Source organism: Aedes albopictus, chromosome 3 (genome assembly GCF_035046485.1).
Source record: "Aedes albopictus strain Foshan chromosome 3, AalbF5, whole genome shotgun sequence".
Taxonomy (NCBI): domain Eukaryota; kingdom Metazoa; phylum Arthropoda; class Insecta; order Diptera; family Culicidae; genus Aedes; species Aedes albopictus.
Window position 1 is genome coordinate 326,611,088 of NC_085138.1, and position 21,095 is coordinate 326,632,182.

General features: G+C 42.5%; 1 protein-coding gene across 1 annotated transcript in view; it reads left to right on the forward strand.

Moving 5' to 3' along the window:
• The window catches only part of LOC109426876 (fatty acyl-CoA reductase 2-like), a 43,759-nt gene that overhangs the window by 12,417 nt on the left and 10,247 nt on the right, over positions 1-21,095 (forward strand). Inside the window, exons 2-6 of the mRNA XM_062842863.1 lie at positions 4,348-4,719; positions 4,812-4,968; positions 5,177-5,582; positions 15,348-15,467; positions 16,714-16,977. Coding sequence (XP_062698847.1) covers positions 4,348-4,719; positions 4,812-4,968; positions 5,177-5,582; positions 15,348-15,467; positions 16,714-16,977 — 1,319 coding nt within the window. The remainder of the gene's footprint in view (positions 1-4,347; positions 4,720-4,811; positions 4,969-5,176; positions 5,583-15,347; positions 15,468-16,713; positions 16,978-21,095) is intronic.

Sequence of the window (21,095 nt, forward strand, 5' to 3'; positions counted from 1 at the left end):
GGCCAACAATGATGCAGATAACGCAAATTAATCTGAATCATTGCGACATCGCACAGCAACTGTTGTGGCAGTCGACAACAGAGACGAAGTGCGATGTTGCGATCATCGCAGAGCCGTATCGGGTTCCTCCTGAGAACGGCAATTGGGTAGCGGATATAGCAGGACTGGCAGCTATACAAGTTATGGGCAGATTCCCTATAGAGGAAGTGGTGGAAAACTCTTACGAAGGTTTCGTGATCGCCAAAGTTAACGGTGTCTTCGTATGTAGCTGCTATGCGCCTCCAAGATGGACCGAGGAGCAATACAACCGGATGTTGGATGCACTCACTGACACGCTGGTAGGACGTAAGCCAGTAGTCATCGGCGGCGATTTCAACGCCTGGGCCGTTGAGTGGGGCAGCCGGCAAACCAATGCAAGAGGATATAGTCTACTTGAAGCTCTGGCGAAGCTGGACGTAAAGCTGTGCAATGTAGGAACAGTCAGCACATTCCGCAAAGACGGTCGTGAATCCATCATCGACATTACATTTTGTAGTCCATCGTTGATGGAAGACATGGACTGGAGGGTGAGTGAGGAGTACTCCCACAGCGACCACCAGGCGATCCTCTACAAGATAGGCCAGAGAGCTCCTACGTCCATACAGAGAACTAGAACTTATGAGCGGAAGTGGAAGACGAAGGACTTCGACAAGGAGACTTTTATCGAGGCACTTCGGCCAAATAGCGATGCGGCAAACCTCGACCCAGGGTGGTTGACGGAAGCGCTAGCAACGGCATGTGATGCAGCAATGCCGAGGAAGATTGAACCTAGGAACGCTAGACGCCCAGCGTACTGGTGGAATGCGACGCTCAGCACCCTTCGTGCGACTTGCCTCCGAGCTAGGAGACGAGTTCAGAGGGCAAGAACTGCGGCCGATAGAGAAGAGCGCAAGGTTGCGTTCCGTGAAGCTAGAGCTGCCTTCAAACGAGCTATCAAGCAGAGCAAGGCGAACTGTTACAAGGAGCTATGTCAGGAAGCCGACGCTAACCCCTCGGGAAATGCCTACCGCATCATAATGGCAAAGCTGAAGGGCCCAATGACGCCAGTCGAAATGTGCCCAGACAAACTGAAGGGTATCGTGGAGGGTTTGTTTCCAAAACACGATACAACAACGTGGCCACCTACGCCGTACAGCGAGGGCGATGTGGAATTTGACGTAAACCGACTGGTCTCGAACGACGAGCTCGTTGCCGTGGCGAAAGCATTGAAGGTGAAGAAGGCTCCCGGTCCGGATGGAATCCCCAACGTGGCGTTGAAAGCAGCGATCCTGGAGTATCCCGATATGTTCAGGTCAGTGTTGCAGAAATGCCTGGAGGAAGGCATCTTTCCGGATATATGGAAGGTCCAAAAACTAGTGCTGCTGCCAAAACCAGGAAAGCAGCCGGGAGATCCAGCATCGTACAGGCCGATCTGTCTGTTGGATACGCTCGGAAAACTCCTGGAGAGGATTATCCTTAACAGGCTGACCGAGTATACCGAAAGTGAGGGAGGGCTGTCCACGATGCAGTTCGGCTTCCGCAAGGGAAAATCGACGGTTGACGCAATTCGGACCGTCGTTGAGATGGCGGAAAGGGCATCCTTACAAAAGCGGAGAGGAGATCGCTACTGCGCCATGGTAACGATAGACGTTAAAAACGCGTTTAACAGCGCCAGTTGGGAAGCTATCGCCGTAGCCCTGCATAATATGCGGGTCCCCGACTATCTATGTAGGATTATAAGGAACTACTTCCAGAATAGAGTCCTTGTGTACGAAACCAACGTAGGGCAGAGGTCGTTTAGAGTGACAGCAGGTGTTCCACAAGGGTCAATACTTGGCCCTACGCTCTGGAACGCAATGTACAACGATGTGTTAACACTGAAGCTTCCGGCAGGTGTCATTATCGTGGGGTTCGCAGACGACGTTGTATTAGCGGTAACTGGCGAATCAATCGATGAAGTCGAAGTGCTGGTATCGGAGGCAATCGACACAGTGGAAAGATGGATGAATGGAGTGAAGCTGCAGATAGCCCATCACAAGACAGAAGTGCTCGTAGTCAGTAACCACAAAGCAGTGCAAAGGTTGGAGATCACGATCGGAGAGGAGAGAATTTCATCGCAGCGCGCGTTGAAGCACCTGGGCGTGATGGTCGACGACCGCTTAAACTTTAACGCGCACGTTGACTATGCCTGCGAAAAGGCGGCGAAGGCGGTTAACACAGTAGCGAGGATTATGCCAAACGCGGGCGGTCCAAGAAGCAGTAGGAGGCGCCTCTTGGCAAATGTTGCAACCTCAATACTTAGGTATGGAGTGCCAGCCTGGGCTCCGGCGCTAAAAACGAAGAGAAACCGTGGAAGGCTGGGCAGTGTGTTCCGGCTCATGGCTATGAGAGTCGCGAGTGCCTACAGAACAATCTCGTCGGAGGCTGTATGCGTTATCGCTGGGATGATGCCCATCTGCATCACCCTAGAGGAAGACGTCGAGTGCTATCGGCGGAGTAACGTAAGGAATGCGAGAGCAGCTGCTAGAATGGACTCGTTGGTGAAGTGGCAACAAGAGTGGGGCAATGCGGCGAACGGAAGGTGGACCCACCGACTGATTCCAAATGTGTCGGCGTGGGTGAACAGGAAGCATGGGGAGGTGAACTTCCATCTGACGCAGTTTCTGTCCGGGCACGGCTGTTTCCGGAAGTACCTGTTTCGATTCGGTCACGCGTCTTCCCCTCTGTGTCCGGAGTGTGTGAACGTGGAGGAAACACCGGCGCACGTCGTCTTCGAATGCCCTAGGTTCTCGAAGATGCGCAGGGATATGCGCGGCCTGACAGTCGACAACATTGTCGAAGAAATGTGTCGCGACGAAGCTACGTGGAACGCTGTCGACAGAGCAGTAACGAGGATGCTGTCCGCGCTGCAAAGGAAGTGGCGCGAAGACCAGAGAGCGCCGGAACGCGATCGGAGTAGGCTTGATCCACCGCCGGGGACATGACTGAGTCGTCCGTTGCGTAGTACCGGTTTTTGGTCGTCGGAGCGCCGGTGAACCGGAAGTCTACCACCAACCGGAATCGCCGGGTCGACTTCGGCACCTTACTGGTCGGGATGAAAACATCGGTGTCGAGAGAACTTCCACCGTCGGGGTCTTTCTCTGTCGGAGTAGGCTAGGTCCGTCCACCGCCGGGGACTAGACCGAGTATATCGCGGAGAAGCACCGGAACTTGGTCGTCGGGGCGCCTGTGAACCGGAAGCCAGTCTCCAACCGGAATCGCAGGAGAGACCTCGGCACCTGTCCGGGAAGAAACGGTTTCGGAAGATGTTCCACTGCCGGGGAAGTCTTTGTCGGCGTAGGGTAGATCCACCGTCGGGGACTATCCGAGTCGTGCGCGAAAAACTGGAGTGCTAAAACGGCACCGTTCCTCGGAGAAACTCAGTATGATCCGAAGTACTTGCTGGTGGTATTAGAATAACAAATTTGGTGTGTGTTTGTGCTAACTGTGTCACTGAATGGCGATAGGTTAGGTACGAACACGAGAACGACTAGAATAACAAATTTAATTTTAGAATAACAAATTTGGTGTATGTTTGTACTAACTGTGTCGCTGAATGGCGATAGGTTAGGTACGAAAACGAGAATGACTAGAATAACAAATTTAGAAGCGACAAAAAGTGCATGAGCACAATAGCAGAAGAGCGCATGAGCGCATTGCCCCCCCTGAAGCAGTCGCATATCAGTGGTACCAGGGGGATCGAGGCGTCAAGGTGTAGCAGAGTTTTTCCAATCGGTTTTCTCTGCTTGGGAGGTTGGGAGGAAAAAAAAAAAAAAAACACACACACACACACACACACACACACACACACACACACACACACACACACACACACACACACACACACACACACACACACACTTACACACACAGACATCACCTCAATTCGTCGAGCTGAGTTGATTGGTGACTCGACCCTCCGGACCTTCTATCAAAAAGTCATTTTTGGAGTGAACATATAGCCTTTCCAGTACACTTAGTGTACGAGAAAGGCAAAAATGTACAATTATTGATGATTTTCCCTGTATCATTCTGGATGTCAAGTGCAGCAATTGTTCAGTTTTGAATTGAAAGTAATGGTATTCAAAGAAATTCAATCTTCTCTCTCGTATTCTGATGAAGATACTGATATGAACAGTACCAGTGATAGAAATCAATACGTAGAACCCGACACACGTCATTGTATGGATTCCAATCAGTAAATACACCTTTGGATTACCTGTGTTCAATCGAGCATCAAATGAATCAATAAAGGTGTCATTCTGATGGGAAGTTTATTTCGTTTTCCAGGTCTTCGAAAAAGTACGAACTATCTATCCGTCCGAGGTGCAACTGTTCGGCAAGCTAGAAGCCGTGCAAATGGATCTGGATGCCGAAGCGCTGCTATGTGGTGATGGAAAATCATCTATCAGTGAGCAGCGGTTGCTCCAGGAAACGGAAATCATTTTCAACGTGCTGGCCTCGGTCAAATTCAACGAAACCATTCGAAACGCGCTGAGCACCAACGTCGGTGGGACACGAAAGGTGCTGCAGCTGGCTCAACGGATGCAACGCTTGCGGTCGGTGGTGCATGTTTCGACGCTGTATTCCAACTGCAATCGGGTGGAAATTGAGGAGCGGATCTACGACGACCTTCCGCTGCGTCAGGAGGTGGCACTTCAGGTTGGTGACCAAATAGAACTATGGGAATAAACGTTTTATTGGAGCTTAAGCGCGGGCAGGACTGTTTGCTAAGCTTTTCATTGTTCTTTCAGCTTAGCACCACACTGACCGATCAGGAAATGGATCGATTTCAGCATTGCTGCCTGGGACCGATGCCAAATACGTATACGTTTAGTAAAAAGTGTGCGGAAGTTATGATACGCGATGAGTTTTCCCAACTCCCGATTGGGATTTTTCGTCCTCCTATAGGTGGGTGGAATCTTAATTTCTTTAAAAGTTATTTACAATGGATTTGATTTTTAAACACTTTTGTTATTAAATTTGTTATTTTACTTTAAATTTTAGCCACAACAGTTATAAGTAATGTTGTTAGAAGAACAAACATAATATTTTTTGGAGCAAAATGTCGCTCGACTTTATTATTGCCGATTATACTTATGATCACCGTTCGTTACAGTAATCTCCACCTACCGAGAACCGCTCCCGGGTTGGACGGACAATCTGAACGGGCCCACGGGTTTATGCATGTGGACCGTTAAGGGATTCATCCACACCATCTGGGGCGATGCGTCCAAACGGGCCAATCTGGTGCCGGTGGATTACTGTGTGAATGCAATGATCGTAGCCGCGTATGATATTATGGTGAGACGTCGAGACTATCAATGGTGGAACCCAGATGGATCAGTGGAAGACGTGAATGAAGCAGAAAAGTATGCTGATCGGGTGGTGATAGGTGATGCATCGATAGTGATGGATATCGTGCCAACTTACAATTATATGTACCAAGAGCAAAGTCTTACTTGGGGACGTTACATGGCGATGTGTTCGATTGGTTTCGAGAGCCGAATTCATCAATTCGTGTGGTAAGTATTTGAACATTTTTTAGGTTTACCAAAACTGTCTATACTACTTTACTACAACAGGAGATGAATAAAATGCTCGTGACAGGCAACATTATAATTTTTAAAAATGATCTAACTTCAAGCAGAATAACTAAATCTTGCAAAAATCGATTTTGTGTAGTTTGGTATTTCACTGGGAAGGAATCACCCCTCACGTGCAGCACACACAACTTACCCAGGCTGACGTCGGTTCGCAAGTGGCAAGAGTGAACGCGGTTGGGTGACGCCTGGAGTTGTTGCTACGCAAGCAGGGATGCTAGCATTGTCCGCTTGACAGTTCGCATCACATTCAAATGCGCTATATCGCCTGCTGTGATCAATCTCCTTTCCACAGCTTTATGCAGTACATCTTATATCTCACATCCTCCTTCTACTCTAAAGAAGTTTTACACATTTTCAACAAAAAAAAATGAGTTTCCGTATCTCAATTTGGAGTGTTTACTTACAACGATTTAACATATTGCGGAGATTCCACCTGTTTAGACTCCTGCGCGAAAATTAGTTGCGTGGGCCCACAGATATAAAACCAGACCGCGTCCTGGTGAATATTTTACGCTGTGTTGCTAGGTACACATTTGGTGATGATTTTGCATTGTAAGCAAACATTTATAACGCACCTACGCTGAAAATGAACATAATCATTTGCGTCGGAATCTATAAATCATCACAACGGGCAAAAAGTTACTGTTATATTACATCATCGCATACGTTGTAATTGCTGCCATGAAGCTACCGAATACAGTTTCATTGTGAGGTACCATTCTGACTATGTTGCCGCTACTTTTTTCAAAATAGATCGAACATTTCAGTGCTTAATTGTGGGAATGATATTTTCCGACGAGCAACGGGAGCTTGCACAGTGACGTCATCATCATCTCTCTATCTCTTTCTCTCGTTCGGGGTCGTTCGATACAGCCGTCCTTGCTCGCGAAATAATTTTGAGGGCAATGCTTACAAATTGTATCTCATTTCGTTAGTTATGTTGGTAATGCAAGCCTCTATACTTGTAGTATTTAAAAGAAATTACGGTTTGGTACTGGGTGATCCAGAAAAAAACATCTTGTTCTTTGAGTCTTTATTTAATCTTATTCCCAAATTTATCCCATTGCACCATCGTTTAAATTCGAGATATCTGATAAAATACATTATAGATAAAGTTTATTGCCTTGCCATTCATTGAAACACTAGTCACAGAAAACAAACTGCATTAACATAATCCTTCTTCTGGCCAGCCAACATTGAGACACTCCTTGATAAATAATATATTATAACCATTCGATACCACATTTGCACGAATCAAAAGTACGTGATTTTTCTAATATTTTGTTTTTGCGTACATTGCCAATGTTTATCTACCATGACAAACAAGACGATGCAAACTTCCAATCCAAGATTTGCGCGAAGCAAAACAACGGGATCTTTCTAATCTAGCTTTTCGTCAGCGGAAATTACCGGGACTCTCTCTTCACGACAAACAACACGCTGTAAGCTTCCGATCCGACATTTGCACGATGCAAAACAACGGGATCTTTCTTATCTAGCTTTTCGTAAGCGGACATTGCCGGGTGTCTTCCTCCACGACAAACAACACGCTGTAAGCTTCCGATCCGACATTTGCACGATGCAAAACAACGGGATCTTTCTAACCTAGCTTTTCGTAAGCGGACATTGCCGGGAGTCTTCCTCCACGACAAACAACACGCTGTAAGCTTCCGATCCGACATTTGCACGATGCAAAACAACGGGATCTTTCTAACCTAGCTTTTCGTAAGCGGACATTGCCGGGAGTTTTCCTCCACGACAAACAACACGCTGTAAGCTTCCGATCCGACATTTGCACGATGCAAAACAACGGGATCTTTCTAACCTAGCTTTTCGTAAGCGGACATTGCCGGGAGTCTTCCTCCACGACAAACAACACGCTGTAAGCTTCCGATCCGACATTTGCACGATGCAAAACAACGGGATCTTTCTAACCTAGCTTTTCGTAAGCGGACATTGCCGGGAGTTTTCCTCCACGACAAACAACACGCTGTAAGCTTCCGATCCGACATTTGCACGATGCAAAACAACGGGATCTTTCTAACCTAGCTTTTCGTAAGCGGACATTGCCGGGAGTCTTCCTCCACGACAAACAACACGCTGTAAGCTTCCGATCCGACATTTGCACGATGCAAAACAACGGGATCTTTCTTATCTAGCTTTTCGTAAGCGGACATTGCCGGGAGTCTTCCTCCACGACAAACAACACGCTGTAAGCACAAAACAAAACAATTCGATCACTATAGCGCTGCTGGCATTTGTTCTTTTGTTGCACTCTTTCCCGTCAATAATTGCCCATGCACAAATAGTTTTCCGCAGGCATGCTCCAGCGGGAGCTACGTCCCCGAAAAATATCACACCGAACTTCCACTTTTCACATATGAGTTTTGTGTTTCCCTCACTTGTTCACTAATGCATGCACATTGAAGGGTGATTCCTCCCAGCAAAAATATAGGTTCCATTTCCTCAATTAAACGAAAAAAAAAAAACTGGCAGGAATTCGCCAATGTGTAGTTTGGTATTTCACTGGGAAGGAATCACCCCTCACGTGCAGCACACACAACTTACCCAGGCTGACGTCGGTTCGCAAGTGGCAAGAGTGAACGCGGTTGGGTGACGCCTGGAGTTGTTGCTACGCAAGCAGGGATGCTAGCATTGTCCGCTTGACAGTTCGCATCACATTCAAATGCGCTATATCGCCTGCTGTGATCAATCTCCTTTCCACAGCTTTATGCAGTACATCTTATATCTCACAGATTTAATCGACAACTAATCCATCAATTAACTGTAAACAATGTTGTTCATCTCCTTATATGGTTTTTGGATTACTCAAATTGTATTTATTTTTCAACGTGAATGGCAAAACGGCAAGATCGGCAAGCAGAATAACTGTACTAAAGCTAACGTTGCCGTTGTGCCGTTCCGCTTTGCCGTTTTTTTTCTGGTTTTTCTCCAGAAATTCCACGGGATTCCTCCAGAAGTTCCAGCGAGAAATCTTTTTAAGATTCCAGGAGGTTTGCCTTTCGGTATTAATCTTTGATTTTTTTCCAAGTTTGGTTCGGAAATAATATACGGGATTCCACCTTCTTCTTCCTCTTCTAAGATTCCTACAGGATTTTCCTCCGCGATTCTTCTAGGAATTCCTTTCGGGATCCCCCCATTCTGGGAATTCTCCAGTAGTTTCTTCAGTGAATCATTTCCTTCCGTGATTCATCCAGGAGTTTTTTTCTCCGATTCCTCCCCCAAGTAACATACTTGTCACAGAAAAGTCACGGCGGCGCAAGTTATTGTTGCGCAGAAGTCACTGTGACTTACTTCCAACAAATAAGTGTTTATTTGTTAGAAGTAAGCCACAGTGGCTTCTGCACAACAAAAACCTGCGCCGCCGTGACTCTTCTTAAACAAGTGTGTTACTTAGGCCAGGAGTTTCTTCCGAGTTTCCTTCAAAAGTTCCTTCTGAGATTAATCCAAGAGTTTTCCTGAAATTCCTTCAGGGGTTTCTTCTGGGATTCATCCAGGAGTTCCTTCGGGAATTCTACTTAAGACTCCTCTAAGATTTACTTCAAGAATTTCTCCGGAAATTGCTCCTGGAATTCTTCTTAAAAAACCCCTTAGATTTCCTGCAGGAATTTCTCCGGAAATTCCTTCAGGAATTTCTCAAACAATTCCTCCAGGAATTTCTCAAGGAATTCCTTCAAAAATTGCTCCACGATTTCCTCCAAAAATTTATAAAAATTCCTCCAATAAATCCTCCAGGAATTCCTCCAAGAATTCCTCCAAGAATTCCTCCAGGAATTTCTCAAATAATTCCTCCAGGAATACCGCCGCGAGTACCACCAGGAATTCCTCCAGGGATTCCTCCAGGTATTCCTCCAGAAATATCTCCAGGAATTCCTCCAGGAGTTCCTTCAGGAATTCCTCCAAGATTTTGTCCAAGAACTCCCCCAAGAACTCCTTCACGAATTCCTCCAGGAATTTTTCCAAGAATTCCTCCAGAAATTCCTCCAAGAATTCCTCCAGGAATTGCTTTAAGAATTCATCCAGGGGTTCCTCCAGGGATTCCTCCAGGGATTCCTCCAGAGATTCCTCCAGGGATTCCTCCTGAAATTCTTCCAAGAATTCCTGCAGGAATTTCTCCAGGGAATTCCTCTAGGAATTCATCCAGGTATTCCTCCAAGAATTACCCCAGTAATTCCTCCAAGAATTACTCCAGGAATTCCTCCACGAATTCCACCAGGAATTCCTCCACGTATTCCATCAGGAATTCCTTTAAGAATTCATCCAGGGATTCCTCCAGAGATTCCTCCAAGAATTTCTCTAGAAATTCTTCTAAGAATTCCTGCAGGAATTCTTCCCGGAATTCCACCAGGAATTCATCCAGGGATTCCTCCAGGAAATACCCCAGGAATTTCTCCAAGAATTACTCCATGAATTTCTCCACGAGTTCCATCAGGAAATCCTCCAATAATTCCACCAAGAATTAATTCCTCAAAAAATTCCTCCACGAATTCCACCAGGAATTCCTTCAGGAATTCTTCCAAGATTTCATCCAAGAACTCCTCCCAAAATTCATCACGAATTCCTCCAGGAACTCTTCCAAGAATTCCTCCAGTAATTCCTCCAGGAATTCCTTTAAGAATTCATCCAGAGATTCCTCCAGGAATTCCTCCAGGGATTCCTCCAGGAATTCCCCAGGAATTTTTCCACGAATTCCTCCAGGAAATCGTCTAGGAATTCCTCCATGAATTACCCCAGGAATTCCTTAAAGAATTCCTTCAGGAATTCTTCCAGGAATTCCTCCACGAATTCCTCCAGGAATTTCTTCAAGTATTCCTCCAGGAAAAATTCTTCCAAGTATTACTTCAGGAATTTCTCCAAGAATTCCTCCAGGAATTCCTCCAAGAATTCCTCCAACAGTTCCTCCAGGAATTCCTCAAGGAATTCCTCAAGGAATCCTTCCATGAATTCCTGCAAGAATTGCTCCGAGAATTCCTCCAGGAATTCCTCCAAGAATTCCTTCAAGAATTCCTCCAAGAAATCCTCCAGGAATTTCTCCAAGAATTCCTACAGGAATTCCTCCAACAATTCCTCCAGGAGTTCCTCCAGGAATTCCTCCAGGAATCCCTCCAAGAATTCTTCCAGGAGTTCCTCCAAGTATAAAAATTATAAAGTTATATAAAATCTTTATAAATAAAAATGAAATGGTGTTTTATGTCACGAAAGGGCTCGGGAATGGGTCAACGGAAGCAAATAATTTTTCTCACTTGCATTCGTGCAGGGCTCCGAAGTGTTCGTACGAAAAAAATAATTGCGAAAATCGACCGGGAAAGCAACAAAAACGGGAAGTTTTGAAATTCCATTTTGCGGGTTATTTTCCATCAGAACTGCATATCAAAAAACATAGTAGGCAGGCAGAACGATGTGTACTGGGACAGCTAGTATACGATCAATGCGATCAAATCTGACTATATTGCTAATTTAGAGAAAACTTTCCTTTTTACGGTAGAGCGAAAAGCTACCGTAGCTATCAGACTACTGATTTTCACTGAGGTATCACCGATCTACCCTAGCGAGCCCTAGCGATGCCTTGGATAGCCTTGGATACGACAATGATCATTGTTTGTTGTTGGTTTTCAGTTCGATTCACCTTGCAAGCATGCTTTGATTTGGCCTTCAGTTTCAATGATAGGATGATTTTCAAGCCTGCGGTAGGTTTGACAGCTGCGGTAGAACTCGGCGGCTACCGCAGAGTGGAAATTTTTCTAAAAATCCGCAATACATGTCAATGGTTGCTCCTCCGTGATTGATCTGAGCTGGTAATCCAAATGAATAAGGGCTGGGACACTCCACTTATTCTCAAAGTGCAATTCTAGCAGCTCATACATTTTGGATCAATAACGGCGCCGGCCACGTCCTTATAGTCAGTTGGGAAGGGAAAGGAATGTTAGAGTGTGCTGGTTGTTGCTACTAAAGACCAAGATCACCTCTGCATCCCCACAACCAGCACGGACTGGGGTATTTGTTAGACGGAAAGGATGGGAGATCTGGGAGTCACCGTTGGGTTGGTGATGCGATCCATGGATATGGATAGGGGGTTATTTATAGTGTTCGTAAGGTGATACATTGTGTGCTGAATAAGGTGAATAAGGTCAAGCGGCACAGCACGCTTTGGTTGCATAACTTGTAGGCGTTATATAGGGTAGGTAATCAAAAGTTGAACCAAATGGCGGCTTTCCGAAGTAGCGCAAATTTTGAGTGATTTTTTCTCCCACATGGAAATAATTTACTACGGCAAAATCTTATGTACGTGAAAGCCACGGGTATAAGCTTTCTGTTAAGTGGTAAAAAGTTTGTATTTGCACCGAATTTCATTGAAAAATTGCAATATTCATCAATAATGATTTTAATCTTAATTTGAACCATCGTAATCAAAATTTGAACCAATTTTAATCTTAATTTGAACTACTAGCGGCAGCAGCTCGAGCACCTCCCAAAACAGCCAATTTCGTGCTGAACAATAGAAAAACACTTGGATCTGCTATTTCCCATAACTATTTTTCATTAGGCAGTGGAATTTCAACTAAGAATGTTCTAAACTCTTCAGGAACTTGGAAACTAAATTTGGAATTTTTCATCCCCCAAGAGTAAACAAAACAACCACTAGCGCAGTCTGCAGGCCAATACTGCAAGCTCACCCCCGTTTACTAGTTCAAATTTAGATTACAAATGGTTCAACTTAAGATAACATTCTCCAAGTAAAAACTACTTAAACTTGATAATTTTATGACAAATAATGCGGAATATTATTTGGTTGGTCGATTCTACGATAAATAAGCTTTCATTTGACGTGTTCATATATTGCGTGTGATACAATGCATGAGTTGTACGAGTGCACCGAGAATGTGCTTTCTCTAGGGGGAAATGGGTAAAATCACAGTGATTTTTCAGTTGCCTGTTTTCCACGACAAAAACGCATTTTTCAATGCTTTTAAAGCCCATGTTATCAGTTTATATTACGGAATGCTGTTTAATATCTTTTTCGGGACAATATTTGTCTAAAAAGTACGTCGTTTTAATGAATTTCGAAATGGTTCAAATTAAGATTACAATTTGACTAGTTCAAAGTTTGATTTCTTACCCTACACTGTGCTGTGAGTGGAAATTGGAAGGGAGGGAAACGACTTTTTTCCAATTCGTTTCTGGTTCTGGACATATGAATATACATGAGTTGTATATGTAGAGAGGAGAGAGAGAGAGAAAGTGGATAGAAAGATACAAAGTGGATGAAAGGGACCGGCCAGGGATTGAACCCATGACCTACTGCATACCAGTCAGAAGCGGTAGCCACTAGACCACCAAGCCGGCCGAAGTGTGCTGGGACAGCTAGTCTCTCTCTCTCTCTTCTTGGCGTAACGTCCTCATTGGGACAAAGCCTGCTTCTCAGCTTAGTGTTCTATGAGCACTTCCACAGTTATTAACTGAGAGCTCCCTCTGCCAATGACCATTTTGCATGCGTATATCGTGTGGCAGGCACGAAGATACTCTATGCCCAAGGAAGTCAAGGAAATTTCCTTTACGAAAAGATCCTGGACCGACCGGGAATCGAACCCGTCACCCTCAGCATGGTCATGCTGAATACCCGTGCGTTTACCGCCTCGGCTATATGGGCCCTGGGACAGCTAGTATATAATATAAATATAAAATTATACAAAAATTCCTCCACGATTTCCTGGAATTTCTCAATGAGTTTTTCCAAGAACTCCTTCAGGAATTCCTCCAAGAATTCTTCCAGGAATTCCTAGAATAATTCCTCCAAGAATTTCGCCAGGAATTTCTCCAGGAATTCTTCCAGGAATTCCTGCAAGGATCCTTCCAAGAACTCCTTCAGCAGTTCCTCCAGAATTACCTTCAGGAAATCTCCCAGAATTACTTTCGGGAATTCCTCCAGGGATTCCTCCAGGGATTCCTCCAGGAATTCTTCCAGGGATTCCTCCAGGAATTTCTGCAGGGATTCCTCCGGGAATTCTTCCAAAAATTTCTCCAGGAATTCCTCCAGGAATTTCTCCAGGCATTCCTCCATGAATTTCTCCAGAAATTCCTCCATGAATTTCTCCAGCAATTCCCCCAGGAATTTCTCCTGGAATTCCTCCAGGAATTTCCCCAGGGACTCCTTCAGGAAATCCTTCAGGAATTCCTCCAAGAATTCCTCCAGGAATTCCTTCAAGAATTATTTCACGAATTCCTCCAAGAATTTTTCCAATTTAATATCAAGATCTGGTTACACAGTGAGTAACTTGGAGTAATGACACCGACGACACCACTGATGGTGCCTAAACGTTGACTTTTTCACTAACGACACCCAATATCCCATGAAACCTAGGCCTGAGAGGACGTAGAGTCCTCTACTCCTTCTGTATGTGTACTACTCATCATTTTTTCCCATCCTTCAACTGTCACAAGGACATGGCCAGGAATTACGTTTAACCCTTTGGGGCCGGATTGTTTAGCCATAGCTACCGTAACTTCGCTTGCTTCGAACACGTTTGTTATGCTCGGTGTCATCGCCGGGGTCATATTGACCCCTCCGGCTCCAAAGGGTTAAAATACTTATTCCAATCACGATTTACCTTATTGGTAATCTTTGTCCAATATTACAATATGAGTAATACTTTTTTTAAGATAAGCTGTGCAAAGATGGTTCGGATAAGCTTCGAGTCAATGTTGGTGATCACAAGCAGGCCAATGAGATTACTGCCTAAGAGTTGGAGTATCATGTCTTTTTGACAAGTTTCCATGCCAAGACCACTGAGGCACTGATGAGCCATTGACTTACAAAGCTCAGGTAGGATTAGATTTTCCGGAGTCATGCTCATGTCTGAAGCTTCTCAAACTAACATCCGGCGAAAAAATATTTGTACAAACCAACCTCTATTGATATTCAATCTGAATTTCAGACTCCGGATCATCAAGTCCGACCTATATAATGGACGCTATGCACACAGAGCATGGAAAAGGTGCATAATCAGAGGTTTATGTGTAACCAAGCAACAATGACAGCTAAATAACAGCTTATTCAGACAAAACAATAAAAAAACAAGCTGAAGAGCGGCTTATTTCTCTGTTGTACAGCAAAAATGTTTGTTGGTCATATTACTAGTTAAATTGATTTAAAAAAATAACACCTAAAGAGAAATGTGCTGAAATAATTTCAAATAATGAAATTACTAAATCCATTCTTTATCTGAAATGTAATATATTTGTGAAGTGTATCACAATGCAGGATTTTGTGACCCTGTGACTATACCTACATGTTAAGAAACTTTGAGCACTGAGATTACATTAATGTTTAACACAGGTGTTGGACTGTGAAAGCGATGCGTAACTGAAATTAAAATTTATCAGGATTCCGTGTATAACTTTTCACCTTAGGCTTAAATAATACATAAGGTACACCGGGGCAAGTTGAAACGGATGAGGCAACATGAAACATCGGGTTAACATGATGTTTTCTAATGATGATAAACAATTTTATTGCCGTAATACATAATTTTTGATTCAAACAATCTTTTGGCGAAGGATAAATTTCCAAATTGTATTGAAATCTATTTCAAAACATCGCATTTCAACTTGCCCCGGTGTACCTTAACCAAATAATCACCTCAAACAATCTCAATATCATTTCAGGAAATACTCCTACTGCATCACTGCCTATCGACCTCTGTTCCGGCTATTGTCATTTTGTTTTCACACCATCCCGGCCCGGCTGCTGGACATGGTGCACCGAGTTCGGCACAAAAAGCCCTTGTAAGTATGGAAAAAGCGAATGCTTCGTTTTCCGGAATGACATCTGTACTTGGCTGCTCGAGCTCGCACACTCCCGGTAACAAAACAGCTACCGTCAAAATGAATCACCACAACCTGATTCTTCTATTAGCCAAAAAGCTTTTTCTCAAATTGCATGCAGTGATTTCGTTGGAAATATGGGACCGGATACTTTAAGGCTCGTATGGTTTCGGGACGAAAACCCTGCTGCATCACGCACATTCTCTATGTCATTGAAATGCTGTTCGGATAGGTTCTGTTTGGGATATGTACCGTAAATAGGAGCTGAATTGTTTGAATCTCATTTCAACCACGTGTATTTCAATTGCCTTAGTACTAAGATATCTGTATCGTTCTAACTTCAACATAAAACTTTTTTCAACGGGATTACTAAATTGAAGTTCTTCATCAGAGATGATGATCAATACAGTCGGAATTCGTTTTTTCAGAGCTCCCACTTTACACCCACACATTTTCTCTATTGTCTTTCAACCAATTGAGTTTTGAAAGGCAATTTGCTTACTATATGCCCGACCTGCACACAAAAAATAGGGAATCACGCCACTTGGGCGGTGGCTTCTATTTTCGTCTGTTTTCCGCAAAAACCTCAGTCAAATTTGAACCAATTGACACAATTTTTGGAATGCGGTGAGATAGGTATAGTATCTACCCGTGTACAACATTTCAAGTCAATTGGTTCAAAATTGACTGAGTTATAGTGGAAAACAGACGAATATAGAAGCCACCGCCCAAGTGGCGCGATAACCTATCACAATGAAATCGCAGAGGGCGTAAAGTGGGTGGCACAGCGTATAACAAATTTCGACTATATGTCCGTCTTTGAAGCAGCGGTCGTAAATGTCATCTTCTTGGTGGAACAAAACATTATTCTGAAAATATCAACACAAAAAAACTCGAATTAATTTGCCTCTGATTTACGGTACAGGGTAACTGTCTGAGTTTACCGAAACCTGACGGATAATTGGAAATATGCACATGAAATCGTCCCAAAATTCGACGAAATTTAAAAGCTGAAAACTGAGCTCGGGTTTGCTTTTCCGTCATGCTGTTGCTACGATAACTGTTCGCTTGTTTCACTTGAAACCAGACCTGAGCAAATACCGTTCGCTAATTAAGTGAACGGATACCCACTATAGTCCAATTTGAACCGACAGCCAATCCTGTCAGACTCGTGCTATCCTTTGATAAAAATCTGCCTATCCCCCAGCTACTGCAAGGCACTACGGAAGACAACGCACTTCCTGGAACTGATGTCCTACTTCGGTCTCCGTGAGTGGACCATTGGCAGTGCGAATGTACGTCGACTGAGAGCACTACTGTCCAGCGAAGAAGCTCGGCTGCTGGAATTCGACATGGGAACCATCAACTGGACGGAGTACTTTCGGACGTACATTCCCGGCATCCGGCGGTACTGGTTCAAGGAGCAGGTCAGGAGTGCTAGAGGATGTAGGAAGTCGGCGACCAACCGAAGGTGGGTACAAAATGTAGTTTACGGACTTTACCCAACTAGAAAATTGTTACAAAAAATTTACATAATTATAACAAATCATGATATTTAAAACTCATTGTGATATAATCATGTTTATATATTCTTAGTGTTTGCAAAATACTTTCACTCAATTATATCAAAGTATGTTTAAGTTTTGTTAGATAACTTAATGTATTATATTTGAGTGTTTTTGAGTTATTTAATCTTTTGTAATAGTATAAGTAAAGCTGGTACCAGCGTCTGAATTTTGACAATGACACTATAGAGAATTGGTTTCTTCGAGAAAGTTTTTTGTTTTGGAAAAATAAACACCACTTTCATAGATGTCAATATTTCAAGGCGTACTAGTTCCTCCAGGAATTCCTTTAAAAATTTACCTAGGAATTACACCAGGGGTTACTCTAGGTGTTACGTGAATAATGTTTTGGGAACCCCTGTACACTGTGTGATTGTGTATGTCAATCTTCGGTTGTTTTCTGTTTTGCACCCGTGCTGTCAATATGTATAGATCGATGAAAGGATCATCAAAACGAAGCAACAGCACGAACGCAAAGGATCAAATTTATCCGTTTTTATTTGAAAAAACACCGAAGTTCTTTACAGTGCACATTGGTCGGGCTCCATACAAATGGGCGGCCAAAACTCCCGAAAAACGAATTTGATATTTTTAAACTTTATTTCACCTTATAACAAAGTTAATGTATTGTAGTTTTATGGTTCTTAATTAAAAGCATACCAGCTTTTGTATTTCAATGACATTTTCACTGCCAAAGTGGCCTAAGTCATAAAATTGAAAAATGAATTATTCGAAAAAAGTAAAATAATAATATTTTAAGAATGGAATATATGTTTTAAGTTATCCAGCATATGAAAGCGTGTTATTGGACTGTTTGAATGCACGTATGGTGCAAAATTAATATGTCACAAAACTCTTCAAATTTTCATATATTGTACCTTAGAAATTTTAATAATTTTTAAGTTAAAAAACAGTTCGTGTCGTCACGTGTCGCCGCAATTTCGAATAGTACATCTTAAACATCATGCTTAGAGCTGCCTAAAAACGTTTAAATATTTTGCAGAAATTTGCAGTTTTTCAAATTAGAGCTATTTAAAAAAGTCATGTTTTTTCATATATTTTACGTTATTTTTCCATTTTTTACTGAAATAAAATTTATATTTCCACATTTTTCACACGTTTTGAACAAACTTGATTGGATTTGATCGAAAGATGATCATTTATTTAAATTCGAATTGATTTTTTAACAAAAAACCCAAAAAATATGGGGTTTACTGATTTTTACCGTTTTTAAAATTATTGAAGTTACGTAATTTTTGAATACCCCTTTTTAAACACTAAAAATACTATATAACATATCTAGGCAACCTATAACTTCGATTAAACACATAAAAAGAGTTTTGGCCGAACTTTATCTTTTTCCGACCATTGTGCAGTATTACAAACATCAGCTTTCGGGCACCGATCTTCTAGCAAGGCAATGAGAACACATAGGCTGAATGAACCAACCGTGTGTTCTCATTGCCTTGCTAGAGGATCGGTGCCCGAGAGCTGATGTATGTGACACTAGGAATTACTCCAAAAAAATATCTTGGGATTGCTCCGAGATTTCTCCAGCAATTTTTTCGTGTATTTTTCAAGAAAATTCTCCATGAAATTCTCCCGAAATTACTACAGAAATGCTTACAGGGATCCTTCTTGAAATTCCGTTAAGCACTCCTCCAGAAATTCTTCTAAGAATTCCTCCGGGAATTCTTCCAGGAATTACTCGAAGAATTTCACAAAGAGTTCATCCAAAAAATTCCTTCAAGACTTTCGCCAATAATTCCTCAATGAATCCCACCAGAAATTCCTTTGAGAATTTTACCAAAAATTACTACAAGAACACCTGAAGGAATTTTACCAGGAATTTCTTCAAGAATTCCTCCTGGAATTTCTCCAGATATTTCTCTAAAACTTCTGCCAAAACTTCCCCGAAGAATCTCTTTTTATACTTCTGCTAAGCAATTCTCCCAGCATTCTTCCAGGAATTCCTCCCAGAATTCCTCAAGGAATTTCTCCAAGAATCTCTAGAAACTACTCCAGAAATGCCTCGAAAAATTTCTCCAAAAGTTCTTCCAAAAATTACTCCGGGGATTCCTCCGAGATTTCTTTCAGGCTCTTGTACAGAAGTTCATCCAGGAATTCGTCAAGAAATGTTTCAAGGAATTCCTTCAGAGACTTCCTCCATAAATATCTGCAGGATCTTTCAGGAAACCTTTAGAAAATATTCCTGGGATTACTGGGATTACTTTAAGAGATTACCTTCAGAGATTTCCTCAAAAAATCGTCCAAAAAATTTTTAAGAAAGTACGCCAAAAATTCCTCCAGAAATTACTCCAAGAACTCCTTCAGGATTTATTACGGAAAATCGTCCTGGAAATCCTTAATAAATTATTATTGGAATTGTACAAGGAATTCCTCCAAAAATTCCTACAGAAATTTTCCCAAGTATTTCACCAGGGGTCCCTCTAAGACTTCTGCAAAGAATTTCTCTATGAATTGCTTCAGGAATTTCGCCAGAAATACCTCTAAGTTATTTTTCAAGAAATTGATTTAAGAATTCATTTAAATCATCCTCCAGAAATTCCTTCATTCATACCTCCAAGATTCTTTAGAAAACCTCCAGAAATTCTGCAAGAAAATACTTCTGGCACAACTCTAGCGATTGCTCCGAGAATTCTTTTAGGGAAATCTGCAGGATCTGCTCCGACAATTCTTCCAAAAATTTCTCCAATTATTTCTCTTAGAATTTCTCCAGGAATTCCTCCGAAAATTCCTCAAGGAATGCCTTCAAGAAACTCTAGGAATTTCTCCAGAAAAGACTCGAAGAATTTCTCCAGAAGTTCTTCCAAAAATTACTCCAGAGATTCCACCGAGATATCTTCCAGGCTTTGCTCCAGAATTTCTTCCAGGAATTCGTCGATAATGTTTCAAGAAATTCCTCCAAGAACGTCCTTAGGATTTTTTCGAAGAATCCTTAAGATAAATTTCTTAAAGAATTACGCTAAAAATTCGCCCAGAAATTACTACAGCAACTTCTTTAGGAATTACTCCGAGAATTCCTCCTGGAACTCCTTCAATAATTCCTCCAGGAATTCAATAATATATTCATTTTAGAATTATACCAGGAAATCCTCAAGAAATTCCCCTGAAGCTATGGGAAGTCCTCCAGGAATTCCTCTTAAAATATCTTCAGGAATTCCACCAAGAATCCTTCCAGGAATTCCTCCAAAAAATCCTACAGAAATTTCCCCTACAATTTTACCAGGAGTCTTTTGCAAAGAATTCCTCGAAGAATTTCTTCTGGAACTTCATCAGAAATACCTTCAGGTATTTTTTCAAGAATTTGCTTTCAGAATTCATCCAAAAAATCCTCCAGAAATTCCCTCATGAATCTTTTTTATTCAGTAAACCTCCAGAAATTCCTCAAGAAAATACTCCTGACAAAACTCTAGGGATTTTTCCGAGAATTCCTTTAGGGAAGCCTGCAGCATCTGCTCCAAGACTTCTTCCAAAAATCCTCTAATAATTTCTCCAAGAATTAGGGTCTTGTACCATTTGGGCAGGTGTACCTATTTTGAGCACTTGCCGCTATAAATAAGTCAATTTCAAACCGATTTGAAATTTTGTATAGAGTTAGGAACGTAATTTGTAGTTAACCCTACTTTTTGCGTCCGAATTCTAAAAAATTTCTCACACGCACCTGTTTTCGTTTTTTATTTTGTCCGAATTAAAAATAAGAGAATTTCTTACACGCGTCCGTCCATCGCAAAAATCACCAACAGAATGAGAAAACAACCAAACTTGTTTTCGTTCAAGCCTGACTCAAAATCTATCGCCGTTCCATTCTCACATACACTTTTACTCAAGGTTTTTATATAATGGAAGGTTAAGCAGGTCGTTTAGTTTGTGGGGAAAAGCAGAGGAAGTCAAATTTCAAAGGAATTTGCTGAGGGGGGAGGGGGGGGGGGGGTGTTTGTTTTCAGAATTTCTCACGGTGAAAAAATAATGGCCGCTCAGCCAGTTTTGACATCTAAGACTA